Source organism: Gallus gallus, chromosome 4 (genome assembly GCF_016699485.2).
Source record: "Gallus gallus isolate bGalGal1 chromosome 4, bGalGal1.mat.broiler.GRCg7b, whole genome shotgun sequence".
NCBI lineage: Eukaryota > Metazoa > Chordata > Aves > Galliformes > Phasianidae > Gallus > Gallus gallus.
The window spans coordinates 19,495,493-19,516,379 of record NC_052535.1 but is presented as its reverse complement, the minus strand read 5'-3'; the positions used below and the strand labels follow the sequence as shown (position 1 = coordinate 19,516,379).

Below are 20,887 nucleotides of genomic sequence, written 5' to 3'. Positions count from 1 at the left end.
AAAAACAAAGCTTCTAGGTCAGATCTCGAAGCTCTGTCTGAGATGGATCCCTTTGAGATCCACCCTATAATAACTGAGAAAAAAAGTACAAAATAAACTAGCAGGAGTCCCCCTGATCAATGGCCCTCTGCCCAAACACATTTGTGTGTAACAGCTCATCCCTATACAGCAACTGAATTAATGGATTTAGTTCAACGATTTTGACAGATGCCTAGAGAAAGCATATGTATGGGAACTGTTGAATCACAGCCTGAACCTCTGTTTGACCATCTGAGGTGAGTGCTGAGTCAGCTGCAGGGGCACAGGTGAACGCAATTTCACCTGAGTGACTGGAAGGGGTGGAGCCAGGCTCCACCCCTCCTAGACCCCATTTAAGGGCTGACTCCCAAGGAAGAAGGATCTCTATTTGGATTTTTTTTTATTTACTCTTGGAGCCCTTCTGCGAGCCCAGGACATGGGTAAGATCTTTATTTCATTTCTCCTTTGTAATGTGATAATCTCTCTGGTCCAATACCTGTATACCTGTTTGCCATACAGCATACCAGCCTGGCCTTTAAGGTTATGAGACTCAGGGGCAGAAAGTGTCACAGTAAATGGACCAGAAATTTGTAAGTTGGTATCTATTACCTCACACCCTGCACTTAGACAAAGATTATATGCTGCCATTCAACCCCAGGATGAAAGCCATTCATGAATATATTGGTTCATGGCAGTGTGCCATGTGACTTGGCCTAATAAAACTTACGTAATATTGCACACAGGTTTATGGTCCTCCATGGAGGACCTTCAAACCTATATTCATGAGCTATAGGCATGAGAGAAGCAATATATGAAGGAACATTTGAGAGCCAGGACTTAGCAAAATTTTCAGCAGAAACCTGATTTTACAACAGGCTCCTTCCCACATTTATGGAATGATAGTTTCTATACTGAACCCCCTAGTGGCCTCAGAGGCCGTTGTCCAACAGGCTGCCCAGCTAGTAGCAGATGTGGGGGAAACAGAGCACCTAAGAACAGGGTGTAATGTTACGGGGACAGACCATTCCGGTTACCCAGATGTAGTTAAAACTGGGGGTTGGGCATCTCCTGCACCGGGAGTATAAAATGTCTGTTGCCCCAGTCTCAGAGTACATCTTGGGCATAGACGTTTTATGGGATCTGGCTCTCCAGACTACTGTAGGAGAGTTCAGACTTCAACAAAAGTGTGTTAGTGTCTGGGCGGTGCAGGCAATATTGAGAAGCCATGTGAAGCATGAGCCTGTTCACCTGTTGGAACTGTGTCAGATTACTAATATGAGACAGTATAGACTCCGGGGGGGGGGGGGGGGGGCAAGATGAGATATCAAGGACAGTACAGGAATTAGAAACAGTTGGGATTATAAGACCTGAACATAGCTTATATAATTCTCCCATATGGCCAGTGTAAAAGTCAGATGGAACATGGAGAATGACAGTAGATTACAGAGAATTAAATAAGGTCACACCGACTGTTCATGCGGCTGTACCCAATATTGCCTCCTTAATGGGCACATTGAGTAGGAAGATAAAAACTTACCACTTAAAAACCTACCACTGTGTCCTAGACTTGGCAAATGCATTCTTCAGTATTCCAGTTGGTGAAGAGTCACAAGGCCAGTTTGCATTTACATGGGGAGGCAGACAGTGGACCTTTCAGGTCCTGCCAGAGGGGTACGTGCATTTGCCAATGTATTGCCATGACATAGTGGTACATGACCTGGCTAATGGGCAAAAACCTAATGATATCATTATATTGATGATCTCCTGTTGACATCTGACTCACTGGAGGCGGTAGAACAGGCAGCAGATTCATTAACTACCTATCTGCAAGAAGGAGGATGGGCTTTAAATCCTCAGAAGGTGCAAGGTCTGGGCCTGTCTGTGAAATTCCTGGGAGTAGTTTGGTCAGGAAAGAATGAAGTATTACCCAGTGCTGTAATAGATAAGGTTCAGGCATTCCCAGTCCCTATAACACCGAAGCAGCTGCAGGAGTTCTTGGTATATTGGCGATTCTTTATACCTCATTTAGCGCAGCTGCTGAGACCATTATACAGACTCATGAAAAAGGGGCAACTATGGGATTGGGGGGAGAATGGAACATGAGGCTTTCCAACAGGCAAAACTGGCAGTTAAACTAGCACAGGTACTGGGTATATTTGATTCTACCTTCCCAGCTGAATTGGATGTTCATGTCACTCAGGGTGGCTTTGGCTGGGGCCTGTGGCAAGGCCGGAGTTCTGTTTGGATCCCCATTGGTTCTGTTCTCAGATCTGGCATGGAGCAGAAGAAAGATGTAGTATGACTGAAAAACTGTTATTAGCTGCCTACTCCACATTACAGGTGGTAGAGCAAATAACCCAAACAGCTGAGGTCATAGTTAAGATCACCCTGCTGATTCAGAGGTGGGTGAAAGATCTGACCCACCTTCCTAAGACAGGGGTGGCCCAAGCACAAACGGTGGCACGATGGGTCACCTATCTCAGCCAGTGGAGTAGTCTGTCTTCATCACTGTTGAAAGAACTCAAGAAGATGCTAGGCCCAGTGATGTATTACAGTGGTGCATCAAAAGAAACATTGGTTGCTCCACCAGGGAAGAGTCCCATTCAGTCCCATTCCTGAAGATGCTTGGTACATGGATGGGTCTGACAAAGGCAACCCAAGCAAGTGGAGAGCAGAAGCATACCACCCTTCCACTGAAATAATCTGGTCTGAAGAGAGGGATGGTCAGAGGAGCCAACTGGCAGAAATGTGAGCCATGTGGGTGGTTATAACTAAGGAACCTGGTGATGGTGTCCTGCATATCTGCACAGATAGTAGGGCTGTGTACCAGAAGCTCACTCTTTTGGATTGTGCAGTGGGCCACTCAGGAATGGACTGTCCATGCCTGACTAATCTGGGACAGAGATGTGGTTAGACATATGGAATGTAGTTAAACACAAGACTGTATGTGTCTACCATGTTTGTGGTCACCAACCCCTACAGTCACCAGCGAATAGTGGAGCCAACACACTGGCCCTAGTTCAATGGATTGAGAATTCACCATCTAAGAACATCACCCACTGGTTACATCAGAAGCTGTGGCATGCTGGACAAGATAAAATGTGGGCAGCTGCTAAAGCATGGGGGCTGCCCATACAACTATCTGACATTGCCCAGGCGTGCTGCGACTGTGACACTTGCTCTAAGATAAGACTGAGATTGTTGCCCAAAAACAAAAGTCCATCTTGCTAGACACAACCCTCTCCAGTGATGGCAGGTTGATTACATTGGGCCCCTCCCTCGGTCTAAGGGGATGAGATATGCCCTGACCTGTGTTGACACTGCAAATGGGCTAATGTGGGTCTATCCGGTGCCGAGAGTGAACCAGGCATATACCATCAAGGCACTCACCGAGTTGATGGCTGCCTACAGGACACCTCAAGTCATCAAGAGTGACCAAAGGATAGATTTTACTGGCACTATGATACAATGCTGGGCAGAAGACAACAACACTGAATGGTGATTCCACCTGCCATATAATCTGACAGAGGAAGGCCTTAGTGAGCACTATAACAGTACTCTTAAGGCTGACCTGGAGACAGACTCATTCTCTGCAGGGGTGGACAGAGACTCTGTGAAACCCTGGGGGACCTGAATAAAAGGCCTGGAGATGGCAGACCCAGTGCCCTGAAAATGCTACAGACAATATGGGTCTCCCTGCTTAGGATCCAAATTACAGGCGCTGATAATTGGGTAAGACCCTAAATTGGCAATGAAAATAACTTTCTCCTCCCTGCCCCTGAGAATCTAGAACCACGTACCCATAGGATAAAATGGCCTTGAAAGGTGCAGGTAGGACCAAGGTGGTGTGGCCTACTTGCACCTTTGGGGAGATTATTGGAGATGAGAGGCTTGGTAGTCCCTCTGGTAATAGGTACATGGCCTACTGACATTGTGGTCAAAACTCTGGTCTTCATTGCTAAGAGGGCCCTCATCATGTCCCTATGGCAGATCAGGACCCTCTGCTATGGTGCCTGATATAGTTATGCAGCCATAGATATCTAGCCAAAGGGTGGGTGTGGTAAAGGCAGCTGGGTCATGCCCCAGTGCAAGCTGAAGTGTTGACCCAGGATAGGAATATGTCCTGTATCTTGCCCTGGAGGGCAGACCTTCCTCTCCTGGTACCCCTGAAACATCTGTACTATTCTCTGTGAGTCTTTGAGTCTCTAGGATCACTGGAAGGGGTGAAATGCCACTGGAGCATTCCAGTGTTGCTGTGAGATCAAGCATGACATCTGGTGATCCTAGGCTTATGTGGGATTGATGCAACATAAGGTGGACCTGCACCAAAAAACTGCATGCCTCCAGTAACACCATCGAGCACTGGCCCATGAGAGAACATGAACTTCAACCACAAACCGATCATCAATTGTCCTAAACTGCATCAACCTGCATTGTGATGGGCAATTGTATAAGTGTTGCGATGTGTTGGATCCCAGTATTAGGGAAGGCTCACCCTCCAGCTGACTCAATCATTGGTTCGTGCTGTGAATGGGTCGAGTGTATGGGAACTGTTGAGTCACAGCCTGAACCACTGATTGATCACCTGGGAAAAGACTGGGTCAGCCCTGAGAGAGTACAGGTGAAGGCAATCCACCTCTGTGACTGGAAGGTGTGGAGCCTGACTCCACCTCTCTTAGACCTCATTTAAGAGCTAGCTGCCACTGGAGAAGGATCTCTTTCTGGATGTAGCTTTCTCCTGTGAACTGAGAATCTTCTGATAAGGGTAAGCAATCTTCTTCCCTTCCCTTTTAGCACCTTTTATTGTGCCAGTACTGTGTCATTACACCTCTGGTGAAACACCTTTTCCCATCATATTGATCTGTCTAATTGCTACAAGCTAATCAGGAACTTTCTTTTGAAAATAAAAATTACTGGATCTATTCTTCCTGTCAGCTTAGTCAGTTGCTCAGCAAAACAAATCAGAGAGCATCTTTATAGCTGTTGTAGTGCAGTGCTTCTCTTTAGGTACAATCCTTGTGGGTCTGATAGAAAGAAACAGTCCCTTTGCCATCGTTTTAATGTTGCCTGGGGAATGTTCAGCACGTTGCCCATGGTGGAGGTGGGATGCCTCTGCTGCGTGAGGCACATATGTGCTACAGACATGGAGTTTGAAAGTAAAACCAATGAGCAGCTATACTGGAGCAGAGCAGCTGCTGCACATCAGCAAGCATAACGCTTGAGCATTGCTTCAGGATGCTTAGAGCAGTGCACACATAAATCTAGGAGCCAGGAGGTGCTACTGAGTCCTGGAAAGTAGGCACAGAATGCTCCAGGTCAGAGGAGAAATAACATTCAGGTCAATCAGAGTCAAAATGAAACTGAGACCAATGTTCTTGCTAAAAGTATGCCACTACAGTCTGATTTAGGAGGTTGTTTTGTAGCTCCAACTGCCTCCTTTTTGTTGGATGAGGAAACTCGTTAACCCCAGAAGGAAGATAAATATCAGTTATGATTCTCATTTTGTAGGGAAGTGAATTGAAGCAGAAGTTTTAGCCACCTTCTGAGCTTGCATTTTGCTTGCACTGGAAAATTATGTGAGGCTCACATCTGAGAACATCAAATGTCTGCTTAAAATTCAAAGGGACTATTCATACCCCAGTTACTAGAAAAAAAGTCAAGGGAAGAGCCTGTCATTAATGTAGTCTGTATTTCCTTTTCAGGATAACAGTTCCAGTTCTAAAGACCACCTAGCTTGTTACCTTATTTTTCCATGCATAAGAACACCAACATATTTATCATACAAAGCCTCAGTGTTGTCTCCAGGCACAACAAAACAACCTTCTTTTAAATTAATTTTTAAATAGTATCATCCATAATTTCTTTTCAGGCTGCAACATCAGGAAATGCATAAAAAGCACCATGGCCACAAATTAATGTATACAGAGATGCTGCAGTCAATCTTTAGCATGTTGGAGCCTTTAAGGAAAAGGCTTTGAGTTTTCAAAGAGGACCCTCGTAACTACAGCTAGGTAGGAAAACAAAGTAATTACGGTTCTCTAGCTGTAATGCTGCAGAAGGTTTACTGAGAGAAAGCAAAGAGAAAGCTTATCTTGTGGTCGAGGTGCTAAAACCAGGGCTTATGGTGCTTCAGCTCACTTCCTCTCCCTGCAAGCCTGAGAAAGCCAAAGCAGTGTGATTTCCACCCCAAGAGTTAAGCAAGTCATACAGCTCAGAAAGGGCCAGTCCTTGAAAAGCAGCATAAATTTTAAGTAAGCATTAAATAAATAAAACAATTGCGTAAATGGGGACTGCACAGCTATTTTGGACAGGCAGAATTTTAAGCATATCAGCAGTTTCTCAGCATCTCCCTCTTTATGAGCTGATGAGAACCCTGGGCCATCTATAGGTTGAAATTTTCTCCCCCCCCCTTTTCCCCCTTTTTTAATTTAATATATTGTTGTTGAGATATTTGGTTGCAGTGACATTGATAACAGCCTCAATCAGTTGCTAATCCCCTGGCAATTGGTGCTCAGACTCTGAAGGACTTTAGGCTGAGTAGATTCAAACCCTCTGACTTCTGACAGCTCTGTTAAACAGAGAAGAATGGAGCCTTGATACAATTTACAGAAACTGCTTTAGTAAGGGATATAAAACCGGCCTGATACATGACAGCTTTACTGTGAGTGGAGTTTCACAGTAGCATAAAATTGAAGTGAAGAGACTGTGAGACTGACCTCACCTCTACTTTGCAGCATCAAGAGCTGTGGTGACATGTTAGCCATGCCAACATTCATGCATATGAAGTATCTGATGGAGACAGAAGTGCAGCCCACAGGGGTTCATGTCACCACCTCTGCCTTCACAGTCATACACGCTGCTACCCCTGAGCACACACGGTACAAGGAAATAAAACACAGTTTTACCATGATGTTCCCTTTGTCTTCTAGAACAGCATTGCTCTGTCATTCAATCATTTCACGTTAGCTTTTCACATTTTTCTCTCCAAACCAGTTTAGCATTATTGATTTCAACAGGCACATAGAATAAAGAACAGAATACTGAAGTGACAGAACTCACATGGACTGTGTATGTCTTTTCCCTGATAGTACCAAGTGCCAAACGCACCTGAAGTCTGCATACACCATGATGAGAAGCAGGAAGATCCCTATCTGCCTATGGGAGTTGAAGCCGAGTGCACTCTGCATTTCTTTGCCATTACCCTCTACAACAACACTTCAAAGTGAGTTAATGCACATCCACTTACCTTTGTCAGAACACAGGTAACCTGGGCTGATACTATCATATTACTTGTGTAACTTACAACTTCAGCTTCATTGCCAACTATTAGCTTACAGGAGCCAAGTCTGAACTAAAAAGCAACGTATCCCTATCTAAATGCAATTAGTCTAGTTTAGGAGGGCTCCAGTATTGCACAAGCATTGCAACACTTCAGTAAGACTTGTGATGGCTTTTGTGCTTTTGCAGTGCATTTTAAAATAAACAAAGCTGAACATCCCCATCAGAAACACATCAAGGCTTAAGCTCTAAGTACAGAGCTGTTTGGCAGCAGTGAGGCCTTCCTCTGTAAAAGAGGAACTGGAATAGAGCCTCTCTCAATAAAAACAGCACCACAAGCACCTGAAGTTAACAGTTCTGCTACATGCTCTGTTCTAAGACAAATGTATTTTCATATCTACTACTTTTCTCCATCCATCCATCTGTGAAATTACCCTATAGGAGAATGCTGCAACTCATAATAGGTCTCCACCAGTAGTTGGTTCTTCTCATTTGTTCCATGTCAAGTCTCTGCAGAGTGTTTTTCACTAAAGCAACTTGCAGGTTTATGTATGCAGTTGTCACCGCCCTCATGGTTCATATCTTCCCATTAGTTTGCTTTCTTTCAAAACGTGTCATGCAGCAGCATTAAAGTTATGGACTTTTACCAGTGCAGTAACTGCCTAAATCTTTATCTACTCTACTTTGAAGACAAACAAACAGAACAAAGCTACAAAGTTGAATGGTACCGAGATCCTTACACAAGGCAGGTACAGAAATAACTAGTACATATTGCTGCACTGGATAAGGAAACCCTCTGACTGAGAGCAGAAGCTCTAAAGGTAGTCACATTCAGTATTTAAACAACCTGGTTAACTCAGACAGGAAATTGTCCATTTGACATTAAAATGAACAGAAAAAAAAAAATCTCAAGCTTCACTAAGCACAGTTGGGTCTAGATTTCTGCAGCATGGTTCTTCCAGATGGCAGATGTTATGCTTGCATTAGTGTGCATATCATTTCTATTTGGTTTGGTGGGAAACATTTAAATAAGTCAAAGTTTGAAAAACAGCCATATGCTTACTAAAGGGAAAACAATCCTCTGCTTTTGCTTGCTTGTACAAGCAATCTCTTGTACAATTCTCTGCTCTTACTTGCCATCCAGCTTCTGACAACTCAGTTTATGCCCGCATTGTTCACAAGCAGGTTGTGCACAGCAGAATCACATTCCCTTGTTTGATACAACACACTTACTTATTTAGGAACAAACAAACAAACAAAACAAAACAAAAAACAAACAAAAAAAAACCCCACTTCTTTATTTTCTGTAGTAGGAGATCAATAAAACAGGCAGCCCCAGTCTTCCATTGTATGTTAAGGCTTAGAAGGAAACATCAACTAGAAAATCTTTCTGACAGACTCCTTGTGTTAAGGATGGGTGCTTGCATGTACTGGTCCCTGCTCTAGATACTCCTGTTGTTATTAGATGTAGAGCTCAGAAAGAACTACACGTTTTTGGTAGGAGAAATAAAGCAAAGGACTATGGTGATTGACTCCCTCCCATTCAAAATGCTTTGCATATATGAAAAAATATATATGCTTGGATTCTTTTAAATGAAAAAGGATGTGAAGGCCAAAAGGAGCATAAAACTAGCCCAAAAAGGAAAGAGTATTTATTAGCTTGCTCAAAAATAACAACAACAACAAAAATAGCAGCAACTACTCACTGGATGCAAGAAAAACAGCAAAGGCCTGTAGTTTCCAAAAGAGCCTTTTGCAGGCTTATCAAGAACATAAAATGTCTCATGATGAAAAAAAGACATTCTGGGAAAGGCTCTTATTTCAAAGAATCAAGAGCAAAATGTTGCAGCAAAGCAACCAAGGCTCAGCTGTTGATAATTTTGGCAAGAAGTAAGAGAATGCTCTTCACCAGATGGCTAGGTATAAAGTAACAGGAGTGTGATCCTAGCAGAAAGTAGAGGGAGGGAAATAAAGAAGGAATTTTGCTAGTAAGACAGTCTAGAATCAAATGTGCGCGGGCCACTCGGGCAACTGTGGGTTTTCTTCTAAACAGTAGCTGATATTTGGGGGTTACATTTCCTTAAGATGGGGAAGCATGTTAGAGAAAATCATCGTTCCTCAATAATTTTCAGAATTCTGGCATTGTTGTTTGAGATTTTTGAAAACAGATACAGAGCCTGTGTTCTGCTAATTCACCTTGTAGAAACTTTTTTTTTTTTCCAATAGATTTGTGTCTGTGCTCAAATAACACTCCCATTTCTCCATTTTGCTCACACGTGGGTCATTCCTTTAATTCATTGAAGTGGAGGCAATTGTGTGCTTGTATCTCTGGGACATGAGTGGCAACCACAAATAAAATTCAGAGAATTATGATTGTTTGAATGCCATATCTACCCTGTCCTACTCTTTCCTATCCATTCTGCTCAACAAAAAGGCAGAAGTCTAGCATATTAAATGGGGAAGGAAGGAAAAGGTTTATTACTGTTATGACTCTGTATTTTACCAAAGGAAATTATAACTATCAGGTACCCAGCTGATTCTTATAATGCAATTTACTTGCTGTTGGAAGCTGTCTGATGGTTAAAGTTAAATAAATATGATATACATGGACAAAATTGTACTTCCCTGGCACAACAGCAATCTTAAAATATCTAAGATAGAAAGGCAGATTTGTCATGATCTCAGAAAAACTTTGAACAAGAAAAAGCCCCATTCTGGCCCCATTTTAATGATTATACATCCCGTATCGTGTAGCAATCATGTCATGAGAACTTACTTTGGAATGCAGTTCCAAACTTATGCTTGCTTAGGACAGTATTGATTTCTGTACATAAGTAATGAGGCTATACTTGAAAATAAGGTTGTGTGTTTTGCTTAATAGAGAAATCTCTGCAATTATTAGCATGCCATCAACTATAAGCACATTAATTGAAACCTAAAGAAAATGCAAGCAGCTGACTTTTTACTCCTCTCATGCAAATGTTTTTGAGTATTTGAATATATCTACATCAAAAGGATTTTTAGAGATTTTTAGAGAGCCTGTTAGCTTGGGTTGCCAAGTTCTGATAAGGTCAGTCTGTCACAGCAATTCTGATAATTACACAGTTACTTTCTTCATGTTTGCAGATTTCTCCATATGCTTTAAGATGGAAAGGATTCTGCTGAATTTGCTTGTGATACACATTCTTACTCACTCTGAGTGGGGAATGTTGTGAGAGGGACAGAGTACAGATGGATGTTTTTCAGTTGGTGCCTGTATGACCTGTTTAATTTGCATAATTAGAAAATGGGAAAGTTGTCTATGATGCTTATGCTGACTTCATTTCTAAGTCTTTTTGAGCTCATTTAAAGTATGGTAATGAGAAAAACATTTTACCTTTGGGCAGCAATCTGATTTGTCAGGAAATTCCTCTTTCTGTGAAGGGTGGATGAGGAAAATCTGGAATAATATGATCCAGATGTTAAAGCTTCCATTTAGCAGCAATATATATGTATTATTTTATGGAATTGTCCAGACCTTAAAGTATTAATAATAAATCAATACTGGAATTTTCAACTGTAGGACTAGATTCATATCTTTGTCCTCATCCACATGACAAAATGTTTCTGCATTTCAGCTAGAGGCTAAAAGTATTAAAATTAACAGCAAGACAAACATAACACTTGATAAGGAATTTTGAAATAATTAACACAAACGCATACTAACTGACCTGTTTATAGGATTACCATTAGTACCATAGGATTACCATTTTTCAGCTAATTGGGACTTCAGTTTGGAGCTAACATTGTAACAAAGCTCTAATGTAGATTTGTATTAGAAAGTAGGTAATTTACTGAAAATTTATGTCTGTTCTCTCTGCCACTTACATTCAGACCCAATGACAACCTACCAGGAAAAAAAAAAAAAAAGCACACCGCTGTATGTAGGCATATCAGAGAGGGATTGTGCTCAACAATGGCAAGGCAGGTAACAGGGAGCCTTTGGTAGCTCTGGGTGAGTTAAATCCATCCCATCAGTTCTGTCTTGTTTTTTCATTCTGCAGACTTTCATCAACAGCAGTCATCCCGGGTGTTGTTGAGCCTGGAGATGAATGCATACCAAAGAGTCTAAATTTATTCCTTAAATCCACATTTGGATTTAAATAAATACCTCAATAGAAGTTACCTATTCAACATAACATTGGCATTTTGTGCCACTCTGCAAAACACACAAGATCTATGCAACTGGAATTGTGATTTATTTACCCATAACATTTACAGTGCTTGGATTTATTTTACCCTTTAGGTGGGCATCTTCTGGTAAAACTGGGACTAGCATCTGTTAAGATTTCTTGTTCAATAGATTTTTCTTTGATTGTATTGGAATTGCTCTTGGCTGGTCTCTTCACCAGACATCTCAACAGATGAAATCTTTAATGTTGGAGCTTCAGGTTCTCTTACTTCTTGATTTTTATTAGTCACATAGTGTGAAGTTTGATGTTTAGTCAGTTTGCAACTTGTATTTATGATATTATGAGAGGAAGAGAAAAACCTGAAACTTTATTCAGCCACTGCACTCACTCACTGAATCCCTTAATACTGATATTTCAAGTATGACAGTGACTGTTGCTGGGGGGAAAATGAAAAAGAAAAAAGAAAAAGAATGAATAAATTAAACCCGCAGTTTGAGGGAAGCAGGAGCTAACTGGACTATGAATCTTGTTTATATTTTGTTCTGGTATTCTGGTGAAGAAAAGACTCACTTGAGTATTCCTCTGTGGTTTTGTGACAGGGTCAAGACTGACAGCTCCATGGATTTTGATGTAACGCTGCTTTTTTATGGACTGTACAGAGGAATGATGCACAGCAACTTTGCAGAGTTGGAAAATAGGAAATGATACAGTAAAAAAAAATCTTAGGCAAGTGGAAGAGTAATCTTAAGTGCATAGAAGGTAGGTGACCTTTTTGCTCAGATTAACTAGTAAGGTTAGTAATTCTTGTAATGCTTTATATGCTTGCATTTATTTATGCAAAAATACACATAAATCTTTCTTTTTGTGTTATGCTCTCAGAGCTGCCTAATTGTGGATAAAATGGAGGAATGTTGTTCCTCAGTCTTCTAAATGACTAGGAAAGAACAGGAGGACTTCTGCTCTCAGTGAAAAACTGTCTATGCAGAAAACCTTCTAAAAGCATTAACACAAAAGGTAACTAGCCATGAGATGAGACTTTCCATGTAAAAACTTAAATACACAGATCTTTAACAGAGATTCTGTACACTTTAGATGCCTGAGACCAAAACACAAGAAAAGCAACAACCTGGACACAATCTATATGGCCTTCCATACTTAAAGAGTACCCAAGTGAAAGAGGAGAGCCTCCTTCCTACAATGTGTAGTGATAAGACAAGTGGTAATGGCTTTAAACTAAAATAGGGTAGGTTTAGATTAAGTGTTAGGAAGAAATTATTTACTCAGAGGGCAGTGAGGCACTGGCACAGGCTGCCCAGAGAAGCTGTGGATGCCAGGTTGGATAGGGCTGTGAGCAGCCTGTCCTAGTGGAAGATGTTCCTGCCTGTGACAGAGCATGGGAACTAGATGGTCCTTAAGGTCCCTTCCAACTCAAGCTGTTCTATGATTCTATGATCTAATCCCAGATAAAGTAAAAAGTACTGTAAACATTTTCCATGGGAAGGCTTTCAAGATTTGCTTATGTACATACTTGGAAATGTCAGTCCCAAGAACATTATGCCTAAACACTGACCTGATCAAGTAGATAGTTATCTCTTAGGCTGACCAGATTCAAGCTGTTAAGGTTCATCTGCAACTTTCTGTGTCTTCAGGACAGGTATCTCCTGATATCCACCTTCATTTTCAAATTACATCTGAAGGAAGAGCTTGATGGTGGTGTCTCTGTTTACTCCACTTCAGCAGTTACAATCTTTGACCCATCCAACAGTATTTGAGGTGGGAAAGTCTTCAGCTACTCTCATCTTGTGGACTACCTCCCAGAGAGAACAAAGATGAGGAACACCCACTTTGCGCTGGTGCTAAGGCTTCTGGATCAGAGAGAAGAGTATGGTCTTGAAATGAAAGACTACGTAGGTATTAGTGTTTGATACACTTTAGGTGAGCACTTCAACAACTATGCTTAAGCAAGTCAAAAAAGTGTTTGAACCCCACTGTGAAGCATCACTTCACTGAGAAAGAATAACAAGCACCACAGTGTGAAAGCACATATTTAGATTAAAGTTTGCAGCCATGATTTTTAGAAGATTTTGACATTTAACTTACCATGATTATGAAACACTATTGAGAATCAGTCCTTAAATCTATGCAGTATGGGAGCTAGGATGAAAATTCTTGCTGCATAAGCAGGCACTTATGTAAAGCTTTGGAAAAGATAGAGCTATATAAAATAAATAGTTGTGTATCTGAAAAACTTTTCAACAGCAAATTTTTAAACAAAACTGCTTTTTGTAAGACGGCTGATTAAAATACTTAGAAAAATCATGATCACAGACACGAATAGAACAATTTCAAAGCAAGTAACAGCAATTATAGTAGCTCAGATCTCTGGTAGATAGATACAGATAGATAAAGGGACAAAAAGGCAATGGAAATAAATCCAGTAGAGGATGGCTACAGTCTCCATTTTTAATGATCCTATCTACGATTTTAGAGCTGCTTTCAAGTTTTCCCAAAACATCTGCTGTTGCTCTTCATCAGGAGGCCACTCCAGGTAGGTCTTGGTGTTCATTATCTTCCGCAGTTTGCAGAACCTCTTGGGGATCGCCTGGCTCTGAATGGGCTCCAGCAGGATGAGGATCGCCACATCGTTGTTCTCGTCAAAAAGGCGAAAGTGCGAGAAATCCAGCTCATACTTGCACCACTCGCTCTGCACAAAGTGCTCTGATAGCACAAAGAGCGTCTTGTGGCTCTTCTCAATGGAGTCAATGATGTTGTCCACAATCCACTTCCCAGGCACAAAGTCCCGCTTATGGAGGCACAGCCTAAAGGGGGGACATGCCTGCTCCAGCTGCTGCACCATGATGTTTTCCACCCAGTTGGAGTCGTTCTCACTGTAGGAGACAAAAGCGTCGTAGCAGATGTCTTTCGTGGGGGCTCGCTTGGGCTTCCGCTTGGCTTGGAGCCATGCCCAGGTCATTCTCATGTACCAGACTGCATGGTACTTGTACCCAACGACCACCAGGATGAGGATGAACAGGAACACCAGGGTGCAGATCAAGGACACTAGGAGGGACCGGTGGCACTCCATCAGTGACAGCTGCACACTCCCAACCTGTGCCCCTCGCACTGTCAGCGGAGAGTCACAGATGTAGCTTTCTGGCCACCCCACAAGCACCTGGGCTATCCCTGCCTCATGGTGAATGAAGGAGAGGAATTCACAGGAGCAGATAAAGTTATTGGCGCTGGCATCCAGCAGCTCCATTTGCTTGAAGGACTCAAACTCTTCCTTGGAGAAGCTGTTGAGCTTGTTTCTGCTGATCGACATGGCCACTAAGTTAGGAATGTCTGTGGCTTCAGGCAAGGTCTTCAGATGGTTTTTTGTCAGGTACAGCTCCTTGAGAAATGGCAGTTGCAGTCCAAAATCCTGCAGGTTGTTAGCACTAACGTCCAGCACTTCAAGAGTTGAGGGAATGCAAGTTGTTAATTTGGGAATTTGAGTGCTGGAGAGATTCAGATATTTCAGGTTTTCAGGCCATTCACACATGTCTGGAATCTCACCAAAATTGTTTTCACTGATGTCTAAGAGATTTAGGTTTCTTAGATGAAACAAGCTTTTACCTGTCATTTTTAAGTCACTCAATGAATTCTGACTTAGATTTAGAGTTTGTAATGAAGGCCATGCACCCTGACAGGCTGAATGCTCCAAACTCTGATCTCCAAGTAAATTTGCGCTAAGGTCAAGATACTCCAATGATAGAAGGTGTTGTGAAAGTTTGCATGGCACCAGAAACACCTTGGTATTTTCAACTGTGACTTTCCTAAAAAGAGATAGGAGATCTAGTACAGACTGAAGATCTGTAAACAAATAAAACTCTTCTATAGATAAATTCTCTATTGTCAGAATTCTCAGAGATTGTGACTGGTTTGCATGAATTTGTTTATACCACTTTCCAGTGCCCAAGAGTGTACAGTCTTTCATCTCCACCTCCATTAATTTTGGCATGCCTTCTAAAATGCTGACAATCTCAGGCACAGTAGCATCTGTAAATAAGCACTGTTTTAAAGAAATTTTCTTTGCGAAAGAGGAAGACATAATTCTCAAAAGTTGTATTTTTTCAGGAACACTGAATGCTAGTTTTCTTACATCTAACCAAATGGCAGAGTGCAGAAGGTCCCTGATGACTGCTGAGAATACGTCAATCCTTCTTATGCTTATGATCATGTGATTTATCTTCCTGATCGATTTCAGACTTCCAGGCTCATACTGACTGAGATTGTCACCGTCGATCCTCAGCGTGTTGAGAAACACAATGCCCTCAAAGTTTCCTTGCCTGATGATGGAGAACTGTGGGTTGCCCAGGTGGAGGGAGCTCAAGTTTCTCAGGCTGGAAAAGGGGGAACTTTCCCCCAGGTCGCTGTAGGAATTGCCTTGAATGCGAAGGTGTTGGAGCGAAAAAAGGGGCCCAAACCACACTGGGGACAAGTGAGCCAGGCTATTATTTGACAAGTCCAAGAGCTCCAGTTTCCCCTGAGAGCCAAACGAGTCCTCGTCTATGGAGCTGATTTGGTTGGACTGCAGCAGCAGGGTTCTCAGGTTCACAGCCTTTTGCAGATCATGTGTTCGGATCACCTTTATCCTGTTATGGGCCAGGTTTAACACCGTGATTTTGCCTGTGAGCCCCGGGGGAATGAAGTCCAAACCCATGAAAGAGCAGTTGCATGACTGAGTGGCATCGCATGAAAGACAGGCCTGTCTCAGGGCTTGTTCTTCAGGGAGGTGCGCAGCCAAGGCTGTGCAAATTGCCCACATTTTCCAAGTATGCATAGTTGTTTATTTTGCCTAAACTTTGAAATACCTACAAAATACAAGATGATTACTTAGTTTTGAAGTAGCTACACTTTGATTATAGCTAAAACTCGGTCCCCCTTGCTGTTCTGTCTTTCTGAAGACACTATGAAAACATTTGTTTTTGTTTTTAATGCATTTCAGAGATTAATTAATTCATTTTACCAAGAAAAAAGCATATTGTAACTAAATATTCCAAAATAATTTGCTAGATGCCAACTACATTGAATTAACTTTTTTTTCTCCATTGTGTTCTCATTTTGAATGAGTACTGTCAAATGAATTGACAGCTGTACATATTTTTCACAGATTTAGCTAGAGACCTGAATAACTGCCACATTATTACTAATCCAATCCTTTGCCTATTTAGAAATGGGTAACTTTCACATTTAATATTCATTCAAGCATATGTCTCATGTCACTTATGACAGTACAGAGAAGAAAGTTGCATATATTTCAATTACTTTCTTCTGCCTTTGGCTATCGCAGGCATATACATGCTAGAATATGTCTGTGTAGGCCATCATCATCATGTTGTGATCAGTCTAACACTTGACACTGAAACCTAAGCTGGGAAAACTGACCATTATAATTTACTGACTCCTAGCTCTTCCTTTTTATTGCCATATCCTCCCCCTCTGGTAGGGGCCTTTTCTGCTTTGGATCAGAGGTTCTTGGAGCTTCCTGAAGATCAGATCAGTTGGCTGGAATAGATCCACTTCTCTTTCCAGCCTCACGGCCAGTTCCTTGTGATCTGGATTGAAATGATTTGAGCTAACTGACACAGCTGTAGGTAAGTTCTCTCTCACTTTTCTTTCCCCTCACATTCATGCCTTTCATTATATTGATTACATGTTTGTTTGTTTGTTTGTTTTTGTATTACAGAGCATACCAAAATACCCGGCTTGACCTCACTTCCAACAAAGAGACATTAGCTAGATCCTTTGAGGAACTAGAATAAAACAATTCTTATAGCCAGGGAGGGCAGTTTTCCCTTAAAAACTCCTATTATATGTTGAGTTATAAGCCTTTTTTTGGTTACTGCTTTCTTGGCAAGGATTAAAGAGCACTTTTAAAGTATGAGATAACGATTCCCAGTGTGTCACAAAATCCTTGCCTGAGAGGTTGGTACTTTACTGAGGGTCAAAAGAGTGAACCATCTCCAAAGAGACAAATGAACTGGTTCCCAAAGGTTAGATTGACTCACAGAGGAGTACTTTCTTCTTCAGTCATCTCACTGAGCCACTGTGCAGAAGATCTACTGTACTTGGAATTCATACCCTGGTTTGTTTTACAGTAGCTGACCCAAACAGGCAAGTTCATACAGACAAGTTCTCCTGTTCTAGCTGCATTATTTTAGATAGAGTTGCTTAAAATCACTTAAAAGGGGCAGAATTAGCTGAGGTTGTTTGGACATACAGAGAGAAGAGGAAAGTATGTGGTTCATTTTTTAGATCCTTCCATCTCTTCCCACCTAAAAAAGATGACAAGCATTTTGACTTCTTGCAGTATTTTTCTTTAATCTCTGTCTTTTTCTGATGTAGAGCTTTCAGTCTTGAAGGATACAATAATCTCCCCAGACTTGAAAGCTGTGGTCACTCACCATGTTCTTCAAGGTCAGTGGAGAGAAATAACAGCTTTTAGGGGCAATTCAAATCCTATCTTGTAGACACACATAATAAGATATGATACCTCCAAGAGAAATTATACCATCACCTTAAATGAAGATCCATTGTATAGCTGTCTAGCTGTTTAGGCAGGTTAATCCCATCCAAAGTTACAATCTATAGTCACACTTACCTGCTGTCTGGCTGAGGCTTTTATGGGGCTTCTTTGGTTACGTGAAGCTGGCTGAATAACACAGTGCTGTAAGGCCATAGGAGAAAAAGCTACAGTGTAGATCAGTTTCACAAACAACACACTCAAGTGGGATTACTAAAATGAATAGCAAGCCTAAGGTGGTATCAAGCTGCACATTAGTTAGGAAAAGAGATAATAATTAAAAAAAAAAACACAACCAAGAAGCATGGTCCATCTATCTATGGGTTGGTTATTTACAGATTGAAAATTGTCAGAACAAAAGGGAACTGGACAGGGAAACACAAGCTGAGCCAAACAACTCTCCTCCGTACTGGCAGGGAGGGCAGGAATAAATCCAGTTTGGTGGTACAGGAGGAATTTCTCTATATTGTCACTTCCCTGAGTGTCTTTTTCAGGTTGTTTTGATTGTCTGTTCCATGGGGTACTCTTGAAAATTCCATTCCTACTCCCATTCATTTTCAGCCATTCTCTTCCCATTCCTGTCTAGTAACACAGCTTCCTGACTTCCAGGGTCCTTTTCTGGCCCCTCCACACCCATTCCCCTTTCCACTTATCACCCTATTAAGGAATCACTTTTTCCTTTTTGCGATGGATACAAAATAAATTGCCACATAGAGGCTGAAACACAGGTAATATGTGAAAACTTTCACAGATAACACTTGTACCATAAGGCATTGTAATGAATTAAATTCTCAAAGTGTTTCTGGTTTACAGACAAAGATAACTCAGGCACATTCAAGGTTATCCTTCCTAGCCCAGGGTAGTAGAAGTATATGAACATATTCTTAAACAAAACCATGAGTGTCAACAGAGCAAGGCTCTGTAAATGCAAATAAATGCTAAAGGTAAATGTAACTGCATGGAAATAGCATGCAAATTGATTCTAGCTTGAGAAGCGGCATCAAGCTAAAAGAGGGGTGTTAAATTCTAGAAACGCTACAATACGCAGCATGGGTCGATCCACAAGTAGACTGGGAAAATTGTTGCCTCCCACTCGGTCGTGCATGCATTACACGCATCCTGGGTATCACTCACCAGTAATGCATTAATAACATGTATGCTTATATACATACACACACATGTAAGGCAGTGTGTGATGGGACAGAGTGAAGTAAGGAGCTAGCTGATCCCACTGTCCTGAGACCATTGCTTATTGAGCTCTTTCTCGTTGGATTCCTAAAACAAAAGCAGCCCACGTTCACATTTATCCTTCCCTGGGCAGCTGGCAGTGATGTACAAATGGGACAACACATGAATGGGACAAAGCACACAGAAGGCATCCTTCCAAGAGGAAACTGAGCACAACAGCCTGACCCAACTTGTATCTTTTTCACAAGCTGCTTTACTCTATCCCTGTTTCCTGAAGGACATGGCTGCTGGTACTCCCAGGGAGTGTTCCACTCACCACTTGCCTGCCATGCAGCCCTGCCAGCTGCCCGTAATTGCTCCTACCAGCCCCACTGCTGCTGGCAGCCAGAAATCCCTTCCCACTACACCGTCCTGGAGGTGGCCCCTGCCCAGCACCCAAGCATCCTGCATCTCCCACGCTGAGGAGGAAGACTTGGTGGCAGAGGTTAGATAGCCCCAGTGCACCCTCTACACTTCTCACAGTGGCATCATAGCCTCTCTCTCTTTCTCTGAACCTCCAGCCTCCACCTGCCTGCAAACTCACCTCTGTGCAGAAACCATTCCCTGGTGCTCCATCTCAAGTGCCTGCAGGCTGCTTATCCTGCTTTATGTTTCTTCTCTCTCTTGATGACCGCTCTTCACCCAGCTTCCTCTCATGTTGCTGTTTCCTTCCCACTTCACTTCTCAGATTCAGCTATGTATGAGGGGTAAGTCCTATGTGGACGATCTGATTGGCACAGGATCAGGTCTTCTTTAAATGAGTAAGTCCATAAAATGTGGGTCTATGGTAAGAGCACACCACAAAGCCAATTCCACCTGACCCTCTCTTAAGCATCTGTTTCGCTCCTTACCTCTAGGCACACAACCTCCCAGTCACTTTTATCTTTGCTCAGTGTTTGCTACCACATGATTCACTAGTCACTTGCCAGGAGTTCAGATTTTACTCGCTCTTGTGCTATTTTGATCCAACAGAGTGAACTGAAAAATGCAGACTTTGGAACCCTACAGAAGTCATTACACCAGGAAAGTAGAACTGAAACTGTACACCCACAGAAACTGTAATCTCGTGTGCATGCATATTCATACACATATACACAGAAGCATGAGTACATACGTATAGGTACACGAGTATATGTGAGTACATATAAATACGCCCACAGAGACACACATGTATAAGCAAATTTCCTTATTTTTCAGATACGCTCAGCCCATACACCGATGCTTTGACATTTCATCACCAAGTAATTGCATGCAACACCATCTAGCCCACACATTAGAAACACCTGCTTATGGCCAACAAACAGAAAACTTCAGCTATTTCTCTGGGGCGGTAGAAGAATGCATGGTAGCCACAAAGGGAGAAGCAAGCTTTTCCAGGAGAAAGAAGCCTGAGAAATTAAAACAAATGTTGATTTAATGCCCCTGGATTTCACCACAATCATTGTACAAGATGCCAGGATGCTTCCTTAACAAGTATTGTGCAAAACGCACTCTGTACATGGGGGTACGAACTCCAGAATAATTATCCAGAAAGACAGACTTGTGACAGATGTTTGTATTCAGTGCTGCCGTGACAGATGTTTGTATTCAGTGCTGCCTGTTCTGTGTTGCACAGAACTGGTAAGGC

At 42.0% G+C, this 20,887-nt stretch overlaps 1 protein-coding gene and 1 long non-coding RNA gene across 2 annotated transcripts; one reads left to right on the top strand and one right to left on the bottom strand.

Moving 5' to 3' along the window:
* The first annotated feature begins 370 nt into the window (after positions 1 to 370).
* Positions 371 to 18,109, top strand: LOC112532348. The gene is made up of 5 exons (XR_003074988.3): positions 371 to 458; positions 7,107 to 7,240; positions 12,068 to 12,227; positions 13,118 to 17,104; positions 17,197 to 18,109. It is a non-coding gene; the product is annotated as an uncharacterized LOC112532348 (long non-coding RNA).
* On the bottom strand, positions 13,786 to 20,222 carry TLR2 (toll like receptor 2). The gene is made up of 3 exons (NM_001161650.3): positions 19,805 to 20,222; positions 18,112 to 18,162; positions 13,786 to 16,321 (listed from the first exon to the last, which is right to left on the bottom strand). Exon 3 carries the CDS (start codon positions 16,288 to 16,290, stop codon positions 13,945 to 13,947), a length of 2,346 nt encoding a protein of 781 aa, NP_001155122.3. The 5' UTR covers positions 16,291 to 16,321; positions 18,112 to 18,162; positions 19,805 to 20,222; the 3' UTR covers positions 13,786 to 13,944.
* Between the last annotated feature and the right edge of the window lie 665 nt (positions 20,223 to 20,887).